The 25,133-nt window shown below is 41.9% G+C and overlaps 2 protein-coding genes across 2 annotated transcripts in view; one reads left to right on the top strand and one right to left on the bottom strand.

Annotated features, from left to right (window-relative positions):
- LOC127072657 (lysine-specific histone demethylase 1A) overlaps positions 1 to 25,133 on the bottom strand; it is a 122,118-nt gene that overhangs the window by 38,203 nt on the left and 58,782 nt on the right. The gene's annotated exons all lie outside the window — the stretch shown is intronic.
- LOC127072655 (toll-like receptor Tollo) lies at positions 17,370 to 24,156 on the top strand. Its single transcript, XM_051013232.1, has one exon. It carries the CDS (start codon positions 18,477 to 18,479, stop codon positions 22,203 to 22,205), a length of 3,729 nt encoding a protein of 1,242 aa, XP_050869189.1. The 5' UTR covers positions 17,370 to 18,476; the 3' UTR covers positions 22,206 to 24,156.

Genomic DNA, 25,133 nt, shown 5'->3' with positions numbered 1-25,133 from the left:
CTTCTTCTACTTCTTCTTCTTCTTCTTACATCTACTCGAAATGCACGCAAACTCGCGAAATACCGTGGCTCCACCACCACTCCGAACCATGGGACCTTCATTAACAAAGGCTTACCTTATAGGATATTCCATCTATTTGCGATAGTCACGAACGGTCAGGTCGTTAGTTTCCTCGACGATTCCTTTTTGGATACCATTCCTTCCTCTCTATCTCTATCTCTATCTGTTTCTCTTTCTCTCTCTCTCTTTCTCTCTTCCTCCCTCACATCCCCAACTTTTACAATCTTGACCATTCAACTTTATCTAGGAATACGTACATCTGCTTTCCTGCAGAAAATACGAACACTCCGTATCGGTGAAACCTACGAAATACGTTCGAACGCCACGGTGGCTCAATTGGTTTAAACTTCTTCTGTAAACGAAATAAAAAAAAAAGAAAGAAAGAAAGAAAAGGAAAAAAGAAGGAAAAAAAAAAGATCCGGATTACTTTTGTTAACGCGAACGCACCTTTGAAATCTAACTTTAAAACTGGTACAACATTTTCTCATGACTTTTCTACTTGACTTCGTTTTAGGTCAATGGTAAACTTGTTTCGATATTCGTTTCATTCGTAAAATACCAACTCGGTAATGTTTCATTATCAATCAATCGATATTCCATAGGATCGTTCAAAAACTACTCCGAATGAAACTACTCTTATTTCAAAAGAAAACATATAGGATTATCAAAACGTCGATAGGCACCGATTATCGCCGAGTTCCTAATAACAGATCCCAGAGAGAATCACATCCTGCCTTCGTCGAGAACATCCCTCTCATTCACTTTCTCTCTCTTTCTCTCTCTTTCTCTCTCTCTCTCTCGAACATGAAAGAAAATTGTATCCACTCGTCCTAGGATTATAACTAGACGCGTAACCATCCGACCGACTCTTGGCTAGTCGTAATCGTACATTTTTTTTATCTGTCCATCATCCGGTAAACTCAACTATCGGTATACACGTTATACTCCGTTGCTCTAGACGTTACGTTAAAGCTCCGATATACGTAATGCGAGTACAACACGCGAACTCGACTCTCGATAAAAGAGAGAGAGAGAGAGAGAGAGATTTTTTGTTCTCTTCAAAATGCGTTCGCGTAGATACGCTTTATTTTTTCCTCCGTCCAACTCTTATTTTAACATCTTCTGGATTCTCTCTCTCTCTCTCTCTCTTTCGTTCGATTTCCCTCTCTCTCTCTATCTTCCCTAATCTCTCATCAAGCAAACGCAAAATTATCAATGATAAGAGCACAGTAATGAGGGAGGATACTTTGCTTCGAGCTGGCCCGCGAGTCCTACCTTCTATGATTTCTTATTACGTATTTCAATCAAAGCTCGGGTCAATCGTTGATAATCAGGTGCATCGGACGTTCCCTTCATTCCTTTTTATTATTTCTTCGTCTTCTTCGATTGAAAATGTCGGCAGGAGTGGAGGTGGAAAGTATAAGCAACGAGAAAGAGAGAAAAAAGAGAAGGAGAGAGAGAAAGAGAGAGAAAGAGAGAGAGAACGAAAAGGGAAAGAGAAAGAACGATCGAAGAACCGTGGAAAAGAGTGGATATCAAGTGAGGAGGTAAAAGATTGGAAGGAGAGCTTGCAAGAGGAGGAGGAAGAAGAAGAAGAAGAAGAAGAAGAAGAAGAAGAAGAAGAAGAAGAAGTAGGAGTGGGAGGGGAGACGAACTAAGGAGGAGAAGGAGGAAGAGGAGAAGGAGAAGGAGGAAGACGGAGGGCAGAGGGTTGTAATGAGAGGGTAGCGGAGTGCCGATAAATCCAACGGGTCTCAGCATTCGTAAATTACAACCTGTCAATACTGATCCCCGATAAATAAATGAGCTTGCCCCCACGCATGCATAGTACCGGCCGTTGCTCGATGTCGGCCCTCCGAGCAATGTTGTAGACATCGCGAAACGACAGAAACGGGCCGCTCGAGAGAGAAACGAGAGAGAAACGAGAGAGAAAGAGAGAGAAAGTAAGAGAAAGAGAAAGAGAGAAGGCTAAAGATCGAAGCAGGATTCAACATGGTCGGAACGTTGTTCTTTGCTCGCTTCGATCGTGCGAAAAAGCCTTCTTCTCTCTTACCTTTTATTATCTAATCGAGTAATTTTCGTTTATTTTTCTCACCGACGAAATCACGAATCGCGTTCGGGTTTCGAGAAGAGAGACGGAGAGAGAAAGAGAAAAGAAAAACGAAAAAAAGCAAGAAAGAAACAAAGAAGTATAAAAAAAGAATGGAAAAGGAGGCGCAAAGGTCCTTGGCGAAGGAAATACAAACGGAATACGGCCGATACGGTGCCGAACGTTAAATCAAAGCTGCCATGGAACACGGTCATCGATAATACACCGGTATCATATTGCCAGACCGGGAAAAGAATGCGATTGCGTTCTTCTCCTACCCTTCCCTTCCTTCCTCCCTACCTACCAACCCTCACCCACCCCCATATATGTGGGTATATACACATCGTTGCGCACACTTTAATTCCATTAAATACGCGCGGCATACGTATGTACTTAATACGAGACCGGCCTCGTTCTTTAAGGCAATCCGTATGGGCGATATTCAGGGACGGATCGACCTTGCTTCGAATCTTTATACTTATCCATATTATTTCCAAAATTTAAATTGATAAGAAGGAATAGAAAAAGAAGAAGAAGAGGAATGATTGATTCCGTCTCTATGTGTCAATATTTATTGCCGAGCAATCAATTGCTATTGAAATAAAATAAATCACGAAGATATCGGGTCAAGAGAAAAAAAAAAAAGAAAAGAAAGAAAGAAAGAAATGTTCGACATTATTTTTTACTGGAATAATTTTCATTTTTTATTCTTTCTTATACATACATATATATATTTTTTTAATACATATTTTAACGAAAATATAAAATTTTGAAAAAAAAAAAAAAAAAAAAAAAAAGTATGGTTGGTATAAAGAACGCCGGGCCACGCTCGACGCAGTAGGAGTGCAACGGATCGGAGTGCAAACAAAAAGAAGTAAATTAAGTAAAAAAAAAAAAAAAAAGAAAATAAAAAAATCAAAAAAAAAAATAATGAAAAAAATTGATAAAAATAAAAAAGAAAAAGAAATGTAAAACAGAAGAAATAAGATAAAAGGAGAAAAAGAAAAGAAGAAAGGAAAGTAAGTAAGTAAGTACGTTCCCCCATTTCTCTTCGGGTTTACGTGGGACGGACGAGTGAGTGTCCGTAAGACGGGAGGCGATCGTACGGCTTCCAAGCTTCGAGTTGCTCCTTTTGTATCGCGAAACGGAAACGTACCACCCGCTTGCACGATCCAGGTGTGCCCAGCCTCTCCCTTTCTCTCTCTCTCTCTCTCTTTCTGTCTAAGGTATACTCGGTTGCACGAACTCGTTCGCTCTCCTTCTCTCTTCGCGTTATCTTTTATTTATACGAGCTTTATATGCGGTAGCAATAACGCACCTATCCGGAGGCGCGCATTGATATCTCTCAGGCTCTCTCTCTCTCTCTTTCTCTTTCTCTCTTTCTCTTTCTTTCTCTCTCTCTCTCTCTCTATCTATTTCTCTTTCTCTCTCTCTTTCTTTCTCTAGAGGACCGCGAAACGCGAAAAAGACAACGGGTGGTGGTGCGCATACATGCCGGTCCATGCCGGAGGTCAGCGATAACCGTTCACGGTGCTCGGTTTGCTTTACACAGCGCATTAATTTACAAGCATTGCATAATAGATCATTAGCCACCAGTCCCTCTTCTCCTGACGCAATCGTCACGGATCATTATCACGCTCGCGTGTAACGTCGCTCATCGTTGCTTACCGAAAAATTGCTCTACACGTCAATTTTTCAAATATATATATATATATATATATATATATATATAATATGTGTGTGTATGTGTGTATGTATACATTTATATGTATAAATATAGGTATTACTAACGCGCATCTTCCTACTTTGTAATTAGTTAAGGAATTATTATTTGGACGGTGGAATTTTTATGACTGAAAAAACTTTTTCTTCATATATCTTATGAAAAGTCAAAAGAATCAAATGCTGCTGATAATAATAATAATAATAATAATAAAAATAATAATAATAAATTATACGAACAATTGTGTGAATCATTGTGTGCCTTTTTTCTTTTTCATATACCTACATGATGGAAGTATATTCCGACGAGAACTGCAATTTCATATACGTAACTATCTTTGTTTCATCCCTCTCCCTTTCCCTCTTTCTCTCTTTGTATTACTTTCATCTTCTCGCAAAGATATCGTTGCATCCAACGAAATTACAGAACTCGAATCTCGAGTGAGCATTCCATCGGCGATTACAAGAATGAACGAAAAAGTTCTTTTTACGCAATCGCAAGAAAAATCCCTTCCAATTACCATAAATTATAGAAAATTACATAATCGTATAAACGAGCTAAAGAAGCGAATTCCATAAGAGCTGATAATTCATGAGCCCTCAGAGTAACGAAATCCGCCCCTGGTCGTGCCCAACACAATACGTGCTCGCGCTGCCTTCGCTTCGGCCTTTTCCCTCTCTCTCTCTCTCTCTCTGTATCTCAGTCACTCACTCCTTCCCTCTCTCTCGCTCACTCCCTCTCACTACTCACGGAGTCGGGTGTACTCGTAGCGAGGCGTGCGGACGAGGCTTTAACGACCGGCTTAAAAAAATTGGGCAGTTTTCGTTTACCGAGTCTTAGTCGGTTCGCGAGGTCGTTAATTTTCGGGTGGTCGCCGGTGGTATACACGTCTTTCGTTCGACTGACGAGAGAAGAGAAGAGAAGAGGAAGGAGGCTTCGGAGTAGAGGAGGAAGAAGCAGAAGAAGAAAGAACAGGAGGAGGAAGAGGAGGAGGAGGAGGAGGTGGTGGTGAAGAAGGAGTTTGAAGGAGAAGGGTAGAAGAAGGGGGGAGGCTTTGAACTCGAAGGATCGCGGCATCGTGAGTCGAGCTACCCGAGCGTGCCCGATGCTGGACCTCTTCTTCTTCCTTTCCTCTCCTCGTCTCTCCTGTTTTCTCTACTCCTCTTCCTCTTCTTCTCCTTTGGTAAGAATCGCGAGCCGAAGCACGACGGGTGAGCACTTGTCGTAATCGTTAACGACGCGCCCACTGCCCCCACCTCGACAATCTTCTTTCCTTTATCGTTAATTATCACTTAATTGATACACGATGTGTGCGACATCGATTATTATTATTAAATTCGAATTAACCTTCGATAAGATGCCCGTTCTATTCCTCCCCCTCCATTTCTCCCCTAACCTCTTTTTCTATCTTTTTCCATTCATTTTATTCTTTCATAGTTTATTTTTTTTTTCATTTAGTCTTGTTTTTCTTTATCCTCTTAATTTCCTCGTAAAGAAAAGAAAAATATATATTTCATGTTACGACCCTACCTACCCTTTAGGCTTTCTCAAAAAGATGAAATAACGGATAACGAACGAGCTTTAGACTGTTTTCCGAAGAGAAAAAAGAGAGAGAGAAGGAGAGAGGGAGGAAGAGAGAGAGAGAGAGAGAGCCGCCGGTAAGCCTCTTTGGACGGCGGTAAACTCACGACGAAAACTCGTCCAAAGCGCTTATATCAAAGCGTCGTCCGTCTCGTGCTTGAACTTTCCAAGTTAATCGGATATCAAGACTGATCCCTTCTACTTCTTGTTCCTCAGCGATAATTAATTATGAACGTCCTGCCTGCCCTAAGATCGAGAACGTCGATATTGCCTTATTTCGCGTCCGAACGAGAGACACACTTTCGAGATGGAAGTTGAAAAGAGAGACAGGAGGAAAAAAAAGAGGTGGAGGAGGAGGAGGAGGAGGAGAGTAGTCAACTCGAAACGATCGACGAATCGAAGAAAGAGAGAGAGAGAGAGAGAGAGTTTGCTCGTTAAAAAATTCTGTAACTTTTAATTCAACGATCGCACGATCACCAGGACCCCTATACTTTATTCTTCATTTTTATTTTTTAATCGTCGTAGTCGTCGTAGCCGTCGTTGTCGTCGTTACGACGGCAACTAACTTTACGAAATGTGTGTCAAACAAGGAAATTGCAGTTAGATACAAAATATCCGATAATTGGATGGAAAGGTTTCTTTTTTATCACGACGAAGGGACATGAAACGACGTTCGACGTTCGATAAAAAATGAAAAGAGAGAGAGAGAGAGAGAGAGAGAGAGAGAGAGGAAATGAGAAAAAACGGGAGAGAATGAGAAGTGCGCTTGTAAAGAGAAGAACTTTAACTTTGAAGTTCGTCGAACGTCTCTAAAAACGTAAAATTATTTTTCTATAAAACGAACCGTACGCTTGACGATGATGATCGTCTTTACTCGCCGAGTCCAAGTCCAAAGTAGAAAAAAGAAAAGAGAAACTACGAGGTGGCGGCAGCCAGCTTTCTTTCGAACGATCGCGATTTAGAATCGACGACGATTGGAGGAGACTCCCTTCGAAACTCGAATAACGCGTGGTGGCACGCCCAGCCAACCAGCCGTCCGACCGACCGGCCGGCTGGCTGGCTGGTTTGCTGGCTTGTTGGCTGGCTGGCTGGCTGGCTGCCTGACCGAACGCTTCTCTTGCGTTCTCTTCGAACAGAGTTAAGATTTTCAGAGTTACGCTTCACTTCCCTCGATTTCTGGCAGCGTAAAACAGGCCAACTTCCATTTACTGAGTCTCGCTCGATTCGAGAAGTCGTTAATTTTCGACCAGCCGCCGGTAGAATGCGCCCTGTCCACCTACCAGACCTTGAATTATCTCGAGTCGCTAGAACGGCTAAACCGGTGTCCATGTGTTTCCTTCTTCTCTCCTCCTCTCTCTTTTTCTCTTTCTCTTTTATGTACACAGGTATAGTTACCTTTACAAACACACGATGAGAAAACGTACTTACTTATATGTGTATGTGTGTATATATATGTATACATACCTATGAACAGATATGTCTATATATATATGTATATGTATATATGAATATATGTACATAAATGCTCATATGTATTTAGTGTGGTATGGTTAAAGCGAACTCAACTATGCTCCATCAAAGAGAACTGGGAAATTAGCGTTATCGCAAACGACGCTGCCGTTTAGCCGGAACTTTGATACTTATCTTAATAATTCCTCAGGGCGTATCTCTTGCACGAGGGTCCTTCGAGATACAATAACGATCAAAGTTACGAGATTAGAAGAGAAAAGGATGGAGGCATACAAGACCGATAAAATTCCATGCCGATTATATGAGTAGCTATTCTCTCCCCCTCTCTCTCTCTCTCTCTATCTACTGAACAGCGGTCAGTCGTGAAAAGTGATCAACCAAAAATATCCAAGGGTTTTAACGCGCATCATTCATTTTTATCATTTTCTTTACGCAAAATGGATCGTAAGAGATACGTAATTACGATTACAAGGGCGATACATTAATTAAAAAGGCTCGTGTACGCGCGTACTCGCTCACGTAACGAGCCACGTTTCCCACCACCGTTTGAATTCTTAACGCTTGAAACCCGTGGAAAAAAGACGCGTGAAAGGAGCCAAGAGGATGGGGGAAAGGGGGCGAAAAGACTTCTCTTCGTTACGCATGAGAAACGATTAGATTCGCTCTCAATCGTCATTCGCTACCCAATTTCAAGAATTTCGAAGAACTTCGAACAAGGAAATAAAGATGTTAAGGTAAATACAATTTTTAATCTTCAAATATTTTTGTGAAAAGAGAGATAGAGAAATAGAGAGTAAAATGTTTCGAAAAAATTTATAAAAATTACGCAACGATAATTAATATTTATATACGTACGATATGTTCGAACGATCGCGAATGAAACGAACAAATTTTATTAAAATTTTATTCTATTCGATTATTAACAGATATTTCGAAAAAAAAATAAAATAAAATAAAATAAAATAAAATAAAATAAAATAAAAAGTGTCTTGGAGGTGACGCTGAACCCTTTAGTTTTCAATCGCTTCTTCAAAAGGAGAAAGTAAGGGTGCTAGCTTACACCCTGCTCATAAATTTAGAACAACCGAGTAGATTAACGAGGCACGAACGAAAACAAGGAAAATACTTACGTATCGAATAGACTGAGAGATGGAGGAGGGCGCGAATGGTCGCTCTTACTCGCGCTTTCGTTTAACGCATGCGCAGGTGTGCGCGACCGAAGAGGACCGAAGAAAATCAACTACCTCTCGTAAAACGCGCCAACCTCGAAATAACCTTCTGGGTCGTGGACCGGAAACCGCAACTTAAAAAGGTCAAAAAAAAAAAGGAAAAAAAAAAGAAAAAAAAATAAAACTTAGAAAAGAGACAGGGAGGAGGGTGGGAGAAGGAACGAAAAGGTTGTTGCAACTAATAACGAATCCTAAGCTACACTAAGCTTCTTTAGCGTAAGTATACTTCCGAGCTAGCGAGTTACGTTTATCGATTGGATTCTTTTTCTCTATGTCGTTTTAAATATAAGAGAAAGAGAGAACGAGAGAGAGAGAGAGAGAGAGAGAGAGAGAGAGAGAGAGAGAGAGAGAGAAAAGATGGTGCATATACGTATAAGTATTTTAAAGAGGGGATTTAGCCTTGCGGCATCGAACAGCAGCGAATAGCTTTAGGTTCAAAAGAGAGTCGATCGGCGACTAGAGAAGAGATGTAGGACCGAGGAAGAGGAGGCCCTTCGAGTTATCGTAATCGTTAACGAGACTGCTGTCAGCATCGCAAGATACCCGGGGGTCCCTCACCATTAACCTTCCGCTAACAAAGGCATTGCCACGTTCTTCGCTCCCGGCACCTACCCTTCCCTCTCGTTCTCTCTCTCTCTTTCTCTCTCTCTCTCACACGCATGCGTACACAAACACATACATATACACACACATATTCTCTTTCTCTCTCTCTCTCTCTCTTTCTTTCTACTTTTACTTCTCTCGCTCCCTCTTCCTTATTTATATGCATAACTCAGGAAAGGTGTAATGAAAATTTCACGGTCAACTCGATTACGGGCGATCGCCGGTTCCTCTGAAAGAGAAAGATAGATATATAGAAAGAAAGAGAGAGATAGAGATAGAGAAAGAAATAAACTTCCACACCTTTCTTCCTTCTCACTCTCTTAGGTTTACTCACACGCACGTGTTCTCTATCCTCCTCTCTCTCTCTATCTATCTATCTATCTATCTATCCATCTATCTATCTACTTATCTCTCTCTTTCTCATGCTCCTTTCGTCTCTTCTCTCTTCAGGTTCATTCGGCTCCGTCAGCAACTCGTTTCTCGTCGACGTGCTTCTAATCCTTCCTAGATTTCCCTCAAGTCCTCCCCTCTCTCCCTCTTTTCCTCTTTCTACCATTATCGTCCTCTTTCTTTGACGACGCGTGCACGCGTAAGATAGTCTTTTGTGGGAGAAAAGTGGATTCTTAAGAAGACACTTTTGTATAAGTATTTGAGAGAAAGAGAGAGAGAAAGAGAGAGATCGAAAGAGAAAGAGAGAGAATTTCTTTGGTTATCTAAAACGAGGAACCATCAATTTTCCATGGTCGATTATCGATACTCGGACCCCTATGATCATCAACGTGACATTCGCGAACCACGCGAATAATAAAGTTTCCATGTTGAAAGGACGATCCGAAAAGGAACGTGCCTCTTCTCATGCTTTTGATAAGGGACCACGGCCGAGCCCTTTTTCGTGAGAGGTCGTTAAAGTTCGATCGGTATCTTATCCGTCGGAGAAGGAACCCGTCCTCCCATGAGACTTTTTGACTTCGTCGATTCCCCAAACACGATTCACGTTTCCTCTCTTTCTCTTTCTTTCTCTCTCTCTCTCTCTCTCTCTCTCTTTCGTTGCCTCACGAATTTTCGTACCGGTTGTCGAGAGCGTCGATCGTAAAAGCGAACTGCCAAAGGCGAATGCATGCGCCTGCGAGTCTCGTATAACGCTGTTTAAATAAAATTAAAAGGGAAAAAAGGAATAAAAAAAAAAGAGAGAGAAAAAAGAACAGGAAATGAAAAAACAAATCAAACGGAGGGGGGAATAAAAAGAAAAAAATACACGATGTGTTGGAAGATCGTACGATCGATAAAATTAGTAAGGAATATCGTATGAATGGTAGATATCGTCGAGAGAGAGAGAGAGAGAAAACAGAAAGAAAAGAAAACTGAAATACGTTCAAAACTTTACTTTCGAATCTCTTCGATTTAGTACTTTATAAAAATATTTTGCGAGAGTAATAAAAAAGAAGAAGAAGAAAACGAAACAAAAAAAAAAGAAAAGAAATGCGTATCACATTTTACGATTTTATATATTTCGTATAAACGAAATAAATCGGGCGACATTTCGTTTGAGTACTGATACATTTTCAAAGAAATAATTAATATTGTGCAAAACGAGTTCACACAGTGACTTAACAGAATCTTACGATTCCCTTATAATGACTTACGATTCTTCCGCGGTTGAAGAAACGTTTGTGGTGATTGAGGGTGGGTGGGGGCAAAATGGGGGAGGGGCAAATCACGCGCGAAACGATTTCAAGTGAAATACATTTGAAGGACCGTTTAGCGTTTACGAAATAGTAAACTGTCTAATCGTTCTAGGAATCGGGAAAACGAACGGTTGGATTCCGCAAGAGAAATTGAGAGAGAGAAAGAGAAAGAGAGAGAGAGAGCAAAAGAGAGAGAGAGAGAGAGAGAGAAGGGAAGAGGAAAGAAACGAGGAAAAAATAAGACAAGGAGAAAAAAAAGACAAAAGGAAAAGAGGAAAGTAGCAGGTGATCTTGCGGCTTCGCAAGCTGCGAGATCGTGATTACGTCGGAGGATAGATAGTAGAAACCGTCTCTGAAAACAATAAGCCAGGTACAGTGGGAGATTGGCTCGCTCGTAAAAGACGCGAGGAAAAGTCAGCTCGACTACGAGTGAAAGTGTACCGTAAGCATCCTAGTTTCGTGCCAACGGAGAACACGTGGTCTTCTCATTTCGTTCCGTCGTGAAACACACAGAAAAGAGAAAGAGAAATACAGAGAAATACAGAGAGAGAGAGAGAGAGAGAGAGAGAGAGAGAGAGAGATTACACTGAGAGATTTTACCCCTTTTGAAATATTCGACTTGGAATAATTACAGTTGGAAAGACGCGCTAATTACAGGCACGAAGAGAGAGAGACAGAGAGAGAGAGAGAGGGGGGGAGAGAGAGAGAGAGACAGAGAGATTAGAGGAGAGCTTAAGTCGGTGATATACCTCCAAGTTAAATGATAACCGTAATGATCGTGAATTACGCAAGAGATCAGCTTGGGTTTTCGTCAACGTCGTTCTCTCCGTTCCCCCGTGTGAATTTATCGAACGACAGGCACCTTCCCCTTTCCCTCTCCACTCTTCTCTTTCTCACTCTCTCTCTCTCTCTCTCTCTCTCTCTCTCTCTCTCTCTCTCTCTCTCTCTCTCTCTCTCTCTCTCTCTTCCCCTTCACGAGCCGGATGATCGATCGCTCCGTTTAAAACGTTTATGCGAATTCGCGCTAACACTACTCCTATTATCGTAATCGTGCGATTTTCGACGCGAATAAAAATAACCACGTGCTTCTCCTTTTTCTTCATTTTTAATTAGAGATGCAGATCGTACGAGAAATCAACATTCCGTCGATCGATAAATTTATCTTCGTAATGGGTCCCTTTGTTATTTATTTATTTATTTATTTATTTATCTCTTTTTTCAATTACGACAGAAGATAAAAGAGCACAGTTAAAAGTGTAGCAGCAACACGCCTTATACGTCATATACATGGATTAGATTTTTTCTTTCTTTCTTTCTTTCTTTTTTTCTTTCTCGTTCTCCTCGTCGGACTCTCGACGCTATTTAATCATTGTTCCAGCTGCTGACAAAAAAAAAGAGAAAGAGAAAAAAAGAAAGGATGAAAAAAGCACATATTGAAGGATATTCCAAACGTATTCCATAGCTGATTAAAGTTCGGTCAATGCCGGGGTCGCGCCTGTCAAAGTCGCATTCCCAATCGATAAATTACTTACTCGCTGTGAGAGCGAGAGGAGAGATCCTGTTTGAATTATCAGCACGCATCTGTCTTTATCAAACCGGTAAAGTGACGCCCGGAATCCGGTAGTTTCTTTCGCTACGCGTAACAATCCAACGGCCTTTTGATTGATTTCCCTGCTCGGCTACTAATGAACGTACGCGTTCGTTGAAGGGAGAATATAAACTTTCTCTCGTCGTTCGTTCGAAAATGTATAAACAGAAGGAAACGAAATGTTCGAATGGAAAAAAAAACAAAACAAAGAAAAACAAAACAATTAAAAAAGGCGAAAGGACAAAACAAAGAACGAAAAAAGAAACAGAAGGAAACGAAATGTTCGAATGAAAAAAAAAAAAAAAATACAAAAGAAAAAATACAAAAAAAATTAAAAAAAACACGAAAGAACAAAACAAAAACAAAAAGAATAAATAAACAAATAAATAAAAGAAAGAGATTTGGCTTACGTTCAAATGTTGAAGTCTGGTATTGGACAACACGCGAGATATCGTGAAGGAGACGAAGCCAAAACTACTGGAATATGTGCGTGCTGGTATACTTGTAAGCGCACAACTCGGACATACACGAGAATATATACATGCGTGGGTACGTACGTACGTATGTATGTATGTATATAGAGTATACTTCGATATTAACGACACGCCTTCCGGCCGGAGAATAATCTCCATATGTATGGCAAAATGATACTCCATCGAGCGGCAAAAACCAAGAAGTATTTGCATTCATTTGCGGAGCTTCGATAATTACGGTTATTTCGTCTAAGAAGAGCTTTTCTTATTGCGTACGTCATTCTTGGCTTGTACTCCTACGGCACGCCATGTATACACACACACACACATATACATATATACATACATATACATATATAGAGCATATATATTGTACGTAGGTATATCCGAAAGGGGAGAAAAAAGAAAGAAGGAGTCTGTTTGCGAAGGAGTCGTCGATGATGTAAAAGGATTTTCCAGTAAAAAAAAAGAAAGAAAAAAGAAAGGAGAATGAAATAAAAAATAAACGAAATTAAAAAAAAAAAAAGGGAATATTAGGATCATAGGAATATTACCTATATCGAGCATTCTAAATATATACCATTACGTATGTTGTGTGCGTGCGTGTAAAGTCTATAATGCAAAACGTGGTGTCGACAAAGCGATGTCGACAACATTTGCACTCGCTGCGTTAGGTGGCCTCGGCGTTCCTCGTAAAACGGATTAACGAGCTTTCGGTCGCATCTGATATTCCGCGGCCACTCCATATAGTTCTCGCATACATACATACATATAATATATGTATATATACATATTTATATATATACAACACACATACATACATACATATATATATATATATCCAACTATCTCTAGGTGAATATAGAACATAGGACGTGCATAGTCTACAGTATATGGTGCACACGTAGTAGAGATCGAGTCGGGGGTTCGGTAGTTGATTAGATTTAAAAGAATGCTCCGTCACCTGCATCGTTGAAAGGAGACTAGGCGGCCCAGAGGCGGGCTGCGAGCCTCGGAGGGACTCGAACACTGTGTGGTAGGGAGAACGAGTGAGCACGAGTGAAGTAGAGAGAGAGAGAGAGAGAAAAGGAGAGAGAAGAAGATAGAGTAGTGGGGAAAGAAGAGGATGAGAAGAAGAAGAAGAAGAAGGAGGAGGAGGAGGAGGAGGAGGAGGAGAAGGAGGAGATGAAGTGGAAGGGGAGGAAGCATGAGGCCCCAGCGATCACTGACCGCTTTCGCCGATCCCTGCCGCCAACTAGCCACCTTTCAGCGGCGCAGCCATCGGAGCATCCTTCTTCTTAAGGCCCATTCACATCGCATTGCTAATCAAACTCGACACGGTCTAAAAAAGAAGTTCCACGGGATTTCGGTTCCACGGGATGGGAGAGACTCATGGAACGAAAGAGAAAGAGAGTAGCCAGAGGTAAGATTCGTTCTCCTTTCCTTTCGATCCTTTCTCTCTCTTTTTTCTCCTTCCTTCATTCTTTTTTCTATCTTTTCTTTTCTTTTTTCCCCCTCTTCTACCCTCCCAAACGACGTTCCGCGAGGAGGACCCACGAGGCCCGGAAAAAGGTATATTTCGGCCTACCCGAGATTTATTATATTATCGACAATGTATTTGCTCTCGACGAAGAATGCGAGTTCCGTTCGACAGGTTTTCTCTTGTTGACGAGCACTCAACGAGGTTATTATTTATTGGCTTCGTCTAACGGTGTCCAAAAGGCGGTGACCAAACGCGGTGACATGAGAGATGGAAAGAGAGAGAGAGAGAGAGAGTTTTCACTCTGATATCTCTACGGTGGTCTCCTTAAAAAATTACGAAACGACGATCGAAGATTGGATCGTTCGATCGAAATTTTGATGAATCTGTTTCTCTTTTCTTTCTTTCCTCCCCCTTTTTTCTTATTTTTCCGTAGAATAACATAAGATTTTTCTCAACATTTCCTTTCTTTTTCTTTTTTTTCGTTTTAATCTAATATTTCGCACGAATATTCGAGCAAGAAAAAATGTCGTAAGCATAATGTTCTTTTTTTCTTTTCAAACGAATCGTTCTTTAACGTGAAAATTTATCACGTGTATTCAGATACTTCGCGTAAAACTAGACGGCGAGATTATGACATAACATGAGAGAAGTTAAGCAGAAATCGCTTTCGTTGGAGATGATAAAGCGGAACGAAAATTTATCTACGACTTGACGAGATAAAGTTCTTTCCGAGAACGTCTGATTCGTTTGATGAGAAAGAACGAGAGAAAGTTGGCTGGAAAATAATCATAGATCCGTCTATGCGATTAGAATTTTGTATGGTATTATGAGTTCTCTTACACGCTCTCCATCGAAGAAACCAGAGACGAAATGGAATAATGTTACAAACCGAGCTTATAAACCAACCTGTAACGTGTCCGTGTGCGTGGATGCGTACGTACGTGCGTGTGCGAGATCAGTCGGTGTGTAACTAACCGAAGCGAAAGGCGTTAGCTTCGATACTGTAACGTTCGATCAATTCAAAGCGTTTGACCTTGGTACGTATAGCGTAATAATGATAATATAACCACATAAAATCATCGAGCATGTTATTATTACAACGTTAATGAACGATCTCGAAAGTGAAAATACGATACGGACGATTTATTTATTTATTGTTTTTCTCTGACAATACGAAACGAGATTAGTTTTTGTCGATTTAATCTATGTTGGTTTAAAGACATCTTAACGAGAGGATATGAAAGAAAAATACGACGATCGAAACAATTTTATTCAAGGATCGTCAAAATTCTTTTCCGTTGTTGCGGAATTATTAGACCCGAAGTATCTTCGGATTAAATTAAGGTTCATAAAATTTACCGAAGGACGTTAATGTTTCCTTCGCGTTGAAAGATATTGCATCGTAAAAAGACGACGATTCTATCTTCGGTTACTTTTTTACAGTATTTCGTAAAGAACTTGGTGCTAACCTCGAAACGACTCTCGAAACTCCGAAAGAGCAGTTTGTTAAAATAAGAAAGAGAGAGAGAGAGAGAGAGAGAGAGAGAGAGAGAGGGAAGGAGAAAAAAGACAAAGGAGACCTTGTATAAATTCGCGCGAGAGATTAAATGGATAAAATCGAAATTACGAGTTTCGAAGTGACTCGAACTCGATTCTATGGCAATTTTGTCAAAGTAATCATGCCTAATACTCGACTTCCCTGTGTAGAGAGCTTTCGAGTTAGATAAATCAGACCGAAACGACGATGTCTTTAAAGAAGAAGGAAGAAGGGTGCCCCTGCCAATGGAGACCCCTACTTTGAGCAGGTAAAGGTAACAAATCACTTTTCAACGACGAGAGGCGGAACTACGAGGTAAGGTTTTCTGAAAGGAGGCGGCTTCTCCGTGGGGAACCACTTGACGTGTCCTTACACACGATTCCTGACACAATGCGCCGGATCGTTTCACACTCAATAAGAGAAGAATGCGTGAATCGCAAACAGACCTTAAAGACAATGGCCAAGAAGAAGAAGAAGAAGAAGAAGGAGGAGGAGAGGAGGAGGAGGAAGAAGAAGAAGAAGAAGAAGAAGAAGAAGAAGGAAAAGAACCTTGAACGTGGAGTCTGGAAACCGGTAAGTATACAGAGAAACATCGAATAAAGTTAACGATGTATCTAAGAAGGAAAAGAAGGAAAGAAGGAAGGAAATGAAGAAAGCAGAAGGAGAAGAAAAATAAATGAAAAGATAAAGAATAAAAGAAAGAAATGTTTGTAGAGAGAACGACGAAGAGGTATTGGTACAGGGTACAGGGAGGAAGAGGAAAAAAATGCAAAACGGGCGGGCACCGTAGCTCGTATTTTCTTGTAAAATCGACGAATCACTCGAAGTACCGAGATCCTCCGCAAACTCGATTCCAGGGAGAAACTCCGACGAACGAAATAAAAGGAGCATCTCGTGCGCGAGAGAGAGAGAGAGAGAGAGAGCGCACGAGGGATCGCCGTGTCTCGCGTTATCTCGAAGAAGATCGAAAGAGAAGAAGAAGAAGAAGAAGAAGAAGAAGAAGAAGAAGAAGGAGAGAGCGGCGTCTAGAAAAATTATTCGTTTCCAGTTTCGCGGATATTCAACGTGTCGTCGTCGATACGTAAGACGAAGCGACGAGAGAGAGAGAGAGAGAGAGAGAGAGAGAGAGAGAGAATAAGGTAAACGAAGAGAACAACGAAGACGAAGAGTATGATGATAGGCGAGGAACTGAAAAATCTTTCCGTGTAAGATAAAAATAAAAAAAACTTCACACACAGATACATACACGAGCGTGACAAGTGTGGAGGAGGGCGAGGATAGGGCAAACATACAAATGATCGAACGAGGAAATTTTCTTAGGTTCTCGCGAACGGTATATTCGCACAAAGGCATTAAGCAAACATCCTCTTTCGAGATTCCATTCTCTCGTGACAGAATCGTAGAAACGATGTGAGAAGAGATGACAGGAGGGCAAGGTTGCAGGGACGTATCGACGTGGTCTTCGTGAAAGAGAGACGAAGGATTGTGAAGACCCAGAAGAAGAAGAAGATGAAGAAGAAGAAGAAGAAGATGAAGATGAAGAAGAAGAAGAAGAAGAAGAAGAAGGAAACTGTATAAGAGCGAAAGAGAAGATGAGAAGAGAGATCCGTGTGGTAGGAGCCAGAAGAGAATAAGATAGAAAGGGACGGACTCTTACGATGAAAAGAAGAAGGCGGGACAAGGAAATAAGAACGTAGTGGATGGAGGCTGCAGATGCTGAGGAGCCACTGTAAGAGCCCGGAGAGTGTACCTGTCTTGTTTTTATAGGCTTGCCAGAACGTCGGACCCTGGCTACGGAGAACGACGACGACGACGACGACGACGACGACGACGAGGACGACGAGGACGACGACGACGACTACGACGACGAGGACGAAGAAGAAGAAGAAGAAGAAGAAGAGAAGGAGACGAAGAAGACGAGGAAAAGGAGGAGAAAGAGTAAAAGGAAGAGGAGGAGAAGCTGATGGAGGAGAGAGGAGAGTCAAAGAGGTGGGAGAAGGAAGGCCGGCTGCGATGGATACGAGAGGGGTCAGCGAGGAAGAGGGAGAACCGTTGAGGGCCGGAGGGCGACCGGAGGGGCGAGGTAAGAGAGCGGAGGAGCCAGCTTGGGCCTTACAACTTGCCAACCAGTTCTCGGAGAACCGCGGGTCTTACCAGAGCCGTATACACGCGCGTCGACGCCCGCGACTTTATTTCATCTCTTCTTCTCGCCTCCTCCTCCTCCTTCTCCTTCTCCTCCTTCTTTCATTTCTTCTTGTTCTTATTCTTGCTCTTCTTCTTCTACTTCTTCTCAACCGAGAAAGTCGATAACTTTTTCGAGATCAGTGAACCCGCGGCCCGTGGAATTTCTTTACTCGTTACGTTTCGTTACTCCCAAGACCGGACGTAATTTTAAGAGGATTTAAGCTGACCCTGGATCGTGCAGTTGTAAGTTGTGGGAGGAAATTGAAAATAGAAGAAACACGAAAACAAAAACAAAAGGGACGAGATAGATAGGTAGATAGATAGATAGATAGATAGATAGATATATAGATAGATAGATAGATAGATAGATAGATGGATAGATGGATAGATAGATAGACAGACAGACAGACAGATAGATAGATAAATAGATAGAAAGTATACAGGTAAAGAAAGAAAGAGAAGGAGAAAGGTCAACATACTTTCGTGCGACGAGATGTTGGTAGAAAAGAAGTGTTTGTGAGGTGTGTTCTTTTCGTCGGGAAACTGGTGCAGTTGTGCGTTGCGAAGGTGTGCCAACGTTCGAAGGATAAAAATTCAAAGTAAAAATAAGAATAAGAATAAAAAAGTTGGGTTAAATGGATCGGTGCGGGTATTGTGTCGCGACGCGGGTGCATCGTTAGAGGATAAATAACGGTGTAAACGGGAGCTCGTAAAGCAGAAGAAGGAAGAAAGATTTCATGGGATATTAAGGACCCGGAGAACGGCGGAAAGATGCGGGGTAGTCCTGCCTTCTTCGCCATATTACTCGGCACGATATTCGGCGTCCTCGGTGCGTCTCTCAGCAAGGCGTTGAGGTACAAAGCGCCGGACGAGTGCAAATGGGTCACCGCGGGTGATGCCGAGGACGACGTTTCCTTGGTTTGCCGTTTGAGGACCATCAACAGCGAATTGGAGAACACCAACTTCAGCGTCATACAGCCTCAACACACGGTTCGCTTGCGTCTCGAATGTAGCGACGCTCTTTTCTATCAGAGTTCCCTAACCGCCGGTAGCTTCAGGCCGTTGGTCGAGCTCCGTGAGCTCGTTATCGAGTACTGCAAGATAGGCAATCTCTCGGACGACGCGTTCAAAGGTCTTCGAGAGTTGCGTAACTTGACCGTTAGGACGCACAACACCGATTGGTCCGCGATGGCGTTGGACGTTTCGGCCGGCGCATTCACGGACGAGCTTCGTCAATTGGAAAAGCTCGATCTCGGGGAGAACAATATGTGGAATATACCGGAAGGCGCTCTATGCCCTCTGATCAACTTGGAAATACTCAATTTGACGAGGAACCGTTTGAGAGAGGTGACGAGTTTCCGCTTCAATGCGGTCAGCAAGTGCCTGTCGAGCTTGAAAGAACTCGATCTTAGCAACAATAGCATCGAGTCCCTGCCTACCGCCGCGTTCTCCGGTTTGACCAGATTACACAGCTTGGATCTACGGTGCAACGCCATAGGCTTTATGGCGGATCGCGCTTTCGAGGGCCTCTCGTCGCTGGCCATCTTGAAGCTCGCCGACAATCGTCTCTCCAGCTTACCCCCCGAGCTATTCAGCGACGCGAGAAGCGTTCAAGAGATTCATCTTAGGAACAACACCTTGAACGTGCTACCGCCCGGGCTCTTCGGCGAGCTCACGCAATTGTTGGTGCTGGACTTGTCGCGCAACGAACTGACGGTCGAGTGGGTTAACGCCGCAACGTTCGGTGGTCTCGTCAGATTGGTCGTGCTGGATCTGTCGAGCAATCGGATAACTCGATTGGATCCGACGGTGTTTCGCGACCTCTACAGCCTACAGATCTTACGGTTACAGGAAAATCTGTTGGAGAGTTTACCGGAGAACACGTTCTCCGCCCTCTACAATCTCCACACGTTACTTCTCAGTGACAACAGATTGACCGTCGTAGACGCTACCACGCTCAGTGGACTCTACGTGCTCAGCTTGCTCTCCCTCGACAACAACAGAATCCACACGATACACCCGAGCTCGTTGAAGAACGCCTCGTCCCTCCAGGATCTTCATCTTAACGGTAATCGACTGACATCGGTGCCGGACGCCCTCAAAGCCACTCCCCTCTTGCGTACTCTCGACCTGGGCGAGAATCTCATTTCCGAGATACCGAGTGGCACCTTCGACCACGTGGCGCAACTCTACGGTCTTCGGTTGACCGAGAATCACATAGGGAATCTGACCAAGGGCATCTTCGATCGCATCAAAGAATTGAAGATCTTGAATCTATCGAGAAATCGGATACAGTACATCGAGCCGGGGACGTTCGACGAGAATCTCAATCTCCAGGCCATACGTCTCGACGGGAACCAGTTGACCGACATTGCCGGGCTCTTCACCAATCTACCGAATCTCGTATGGTTGAACGTCAGTGACAACAAACTCAAGTGGTTCGATTACGCGATGATACCGACGGGACTCCAGTGGCTCGACATACATTCGAACGAGATACGCGAGCTAGGGAATTACTTTGAAATAGAGAGCCAATTACAGTTGAGTACCTTCGACGCCAGTGAGAACAAGCTAATGGAGATTACGGGCAACGCGATACCTATGAGCGTCGAATTGCTTTTTCTCAACGACAACCTCATATCGAAGGTGCAGAGTTACTCCTTCTTCAAGAAACCGAATTTGACGCGGGTCGATCTGAAGGGCAATCAGATACGGAACCTCGAGCCTTACGCGTTGCGGATCAGCGCCGTACCACCGGACAAACCTTTGCCGGAGTTCTACATCGGCGACAACCAATACCTTTGCGACTGTACGATGGAATGGTTGCAACGCGTAAACCGTCAAAACCAAACGCGGGTTCAACCGAGAGTGATGGACCTGGAGAGCATCTACTGCAAACTTCTTTACGACCGCGAACACGCGTTCGTACCTCTGGTCGAGGCCTCCCATTCCCAATTCCTCTGCAAATACGAAACCCACTGCTTCGCCCTCTGCCACTGCTGCGACTTCGACGCTTGCGACTGCGAAATGACCTGCCCGTTGAACTGCACTTGCTATCACGATCAATCCTGGTCGGCGAACGTCGTCGACTGTTCGAACGGCGGTCACACGAACAAACTGCCCGAACAGATACCGATGGACGCCACTCGGCTCTACCTCGACGGTAACGATCTCCGCGTCGTGTCCAGTCACGCTTTCATCGGTCGTAAGAAGCTGAAAGTCCTCTTTCTGAACTCGTCCAACATCGAGATCGTGCAGAACAGGTCGTTCAACGGTCTGCGCGACCTCGAGGATCTCCACTTGCAGGACAACAGGATTCGTGAGTTGCGGGGACACGAGTTCGAGGGATTGGACGCTCTTAGGCAGCTACATCTTCAACGGAATCAGCTCGTCTCGATCGGTAACGACACGTTCGCGCCGTTACGTTCGTTGCGAGTCCTAAGATTGCAAAGCAACCGGCTTACGACTTTGGCGGTCTGGACGTTACCATCGTCGATCGAGGTCAGCCTATCGGCCAATCCGTGGTCCTGCGAGTGCGACTATCTTCAGAGTTATCGCGAATGGATACGCGAACCGAACGTTCGCGTAACGGACGCTTCCGAGTTACGTTGCGTTTACAACGTCACGGAGTTCGAGGCCTTCGGCGACGAGACATTTACCGACGACGAGTTTGGCTTCTCCGTAACGGCAAACGATCGTGACACGAACGTTAATGGGAGTGCCAGTTCCTCGTGTACCGGTGCGGTCGCTATAGACAACGAAGTGCATCGAAATTATACGAAGACCATCATCGAGAAACAAGTGTTGCAGGACTATTTGCCGCTTCTGGTTGCCACGCTGGCGAGTTCCTTGGTTATCATGCTGCTATGTATGCTAGCATTTATATTTCGTCAAGAACTTCGGGTGTGGTTTCATTCGCGTTTCGGCGTACGAATATTCTACAGAAATCACGAGGTCGATCGAGATGATAGGGACAAACTCTTCGACGCTTTCGTTAGCTACAGCTCGAAGGACGAGGCATTCGTAGCCGAGGAATTGGCACCGGTATTGGAGATGGGAAATCCTTCCTATAAACTTTGTCTTCACTATCGTGACTTTCCTGTCGGAAGTTTCATAGCCGATACGATCGTACAAGCGGTCGAATCGTCGAGGCGGACTATCATGGTACTCTCGGAGAACTTTATCAAGTCCGAGTGGTGCCGTTTCGATTTCAAATCGGCTCATCATCAAGTATTGAGGGATCGTAGACGTAGGTTGATCCTAGTACTCGTTGGTGACGTTCATCAGCGTGATCTAGATCCGGACATACGTTTGTATTTAAAGACGAACACTTATCTCCAATGGGGCGACAAGCTCTTTTGGGAAAAACTCAGATTCGCGTTGCCGGACGTCCCTAACAATCAAAGGACCACGCAGAGAAGTAGACAACCGCCGCCTGTCCGACGGCAGCACAACAATAGGACGTCCAATGGATCGCGCACGGTCTCCGTACATATATAAACCTCGACAGTTAACGACTATATTATTATCGATCTTCGTGATGTCTTAGTGCGACTAAGTGACATCCATCGTCTAGTGGTAGTATCGATCCTGTGGTTCTTTTTTTCTGTTTATTTCTTTTTTCTCTTGTGTGTGCAATAGAGAGTGTATATATAAATGATCGAAGGAGCGGCTGTAGAAACGATAAACATTATATAAATATATGTATACACACACATATATATATATATATGCGCGATATATAAATAATATACGAACGTGGAGAGTATGCTTAGCACGATAAAATCGTTTGTTGTTATTGTACATAGGATGTGAGAGTTGAATTACGGTGCTTCTTCCGTCGTTAATGAAAGCAAGAGAGAGAGAGAGAGAAAGAGGAATGTGTGATGAAAAGAGAAAGAAAATTCTTGTTTGTAAAGTTCGTGAATGAGTCCGGTGTATATGTGTGAGAGAGAAAGAAAGAGAAAGATATCATTGATAGATTAAAGTCACGTTGTACATATGTCCGTAGTTATCTTTCGCGATTTACAAAGTTCGACTTTGCGATCGATCGATCGATCTTAAAAGCCGAATTGTTCCCCCCTCCCACCCGAGAGAGATCGACGCCATTCGAATCAATGGTTCTTTATATTTTTCCTTTTTTTTTGTTTTTTATTTTTTATTGTTTTTCTTTCCTTTGCGCGCCCGCCCGCGAGTCTGTATCATAATATGTATGCAAGTGAGTAATTACTTACGTGCGTTTCTTTCCTTTCTCGTTTTATTTTATTTTATTTTATCTCATCTTTTTCTTTTTTTTTACTTTTTCTTCCTCGCGCGCGGATTTTAAATAAATGAAAACGATTTATAAACGACGAGAAACGATTTTTCGTCGAGCTGCGCGGTGATACCACTTCCTAAAAACAGTAGCTATAATATAATGATGTTTAGTAATAATAGTTCTAGTAAGATTTAATTTGCGTATTTAAATTTTACGCGCATCGTAACGGAACGTGTTGGTGATAAATAAATAAATAAATAAATAAATAAATAAATGAATGAATGAATGACTGAATGAATGAATGAATGAATGAATAAAAAATGAAAGCAAATAATAAAAAAAAGGAAAGAAACGAAAAGAAGAATATGAGAAACAATTTGTAAAATATCGTGGCGTGAGTATCACGACGAAATCCTTATTTATTTCGTTTTCTTTCTTTATCCTATTTTCCGTTCATTTATTCTCTCTCTCTCTCTCTCTCTCTCTCTCTCTCTCTCTCTCTCTCTCTCTCTCTCTCTCTCTCTCTCTCTCTATCTATCTATCTATCTATCTCCCTCCCTCTTTTTCTCTTTGTTTCGAATGCTTAGAAAGAAATGTTCGAAGAAACAAATTTGCTTCGCGTTAGAAAAATAAAACTGCGAGTGACGACGAGACAGGTTCGACGAGAAAACTTTGAAATTCGATCAGCCTCGTTAGCATTAGACGAATGTTTCCAACTCTTTCGCGAATAACTAGGTGTGTATCAATATATATATATATTAAATTTCAAGCAATAGACGTTTCTAAGATTTTGTTTTGAATCGATCGAATTTTGAGAATACACCTACTAGTCTTAGAATGATATTCACGAATAACGTGCATTTCTCTTCCCATTTTTCTATTTCCTTTTACTTTATTTTTTAATCTTTCTCATTGTTCTAAACTCACGAGCGCCCATTTTTTTTATATCTATATATTTGTATTTGCAATTTGATTAGAAAAAAAGAAAAGAAAAGAGAAGAAAATTCCGAGTATAAAATAGAATCGTTAGTACGTATGCATATGTGCGTGTATGTATGTAAGTATGTATGTATGTGAAACAGAAAAAGTGAATATGAAGTTAGAGAGAGAGAGAAAGAGAGAGAGAAGGAAAAAAAGAAAAAAAAATATATGTCGTGCCTTGAAATGTACTCATAAATATATGTGAAATTTGTTTTTTTTTTCTTTTTCTTTCTTTCTTTCTTTTATCCATCTTTTTCACGTCTACGTCTGTAATTTTTCATTTTCTTTTCCACCTTTCGATTCTACCTTTCCTTCTTTTCGATTTTTTTTCTTTTTTTTTTTCTCTCTTATTTGTAAAAACTCGACGACGACGAGGACGACGACGATAAGGATGACGGCGATGATGAACACGACGACGACGACGACGACGACGATGATGATGATGATCATAATAATAATAATAATGATAATAATAATGATAATAATAATGTTAATAATAATAACAACAACAACAGCAACAACAATAACAACAACAACAATAATAATAATAATAATAATAATAAAGGAAAAAAAAACAAATAGAAGAAAAAGATATTAATACAATGACGAGATATGACTGAATAATAAAATATTCTATTTTCATGTTTTTAATTCGCCATTTGTTTTGTTTTTCTTCTCCGTTATAACTATGACCATATTGTACGATCGAAATACTCATTCCCCGTCTCATTCACCCTATTACAAAATTTTCATATACACGATACATCGAATATCGATTAGTCTTGCCTCTTCGAGAAGTTTGCCAAAGTTTACAGAGGGGACAGGGGACGGATGACAGAGGCAGGGGGTAGAGGTGAGGTTGAGGGCTCGATAATCCTACGAAGTTAGAACATAGATAATCGTTTCATCGAATAATCACGCTGTAATATGTATATATATATATATATATATATATATATATATATATATATATATACATATATAAATCGCGAATGATTTCTCTCGTAAATAAGTTCAGTAGAGTTAATTCGTAGGTTCGAACGTTTAAAATCGTTTTCAAGTAATTTAACATACATATATACGTCTATTTGAGACAAATGCGAATTAACATAAACGGTAACTAAATAAGCGAATGTAAAAAAGGAATGAGTGCCGTTAAATCGTAAGATAGAAAGACAGCAGCCAGAAAG

The sequence above is a fragment of the Vespula vulgaris genome, chromosome 2 (genome assembly GCF_905475345.1).
Source record: "Vespula vulgaris chromosome 2, iyVesVulg1.1, whole genome shotgun sequence".
NCBI classification, from domain to species: Eukaryota; Metazoa; Arthropoda; class Insecta; order Hymenoptera; family Vespidae; genus Vespula; species Vespula vulgaris.
The sequence above is the reverse complement of the archived record's forward strand: the minus strand, read 5'-3'. Positions and strand labels throughout refer to the sequence as shown.

Excerpts from the sequence above, each read along its gene's own strand:
- LOC127072655 (XM_051013232.1), top strand. The coding sequence starts at position 18,477 with ATGCGGGGTAGTCCTGCCTTCTTCGCCATATTACTCGGCACGATATTC.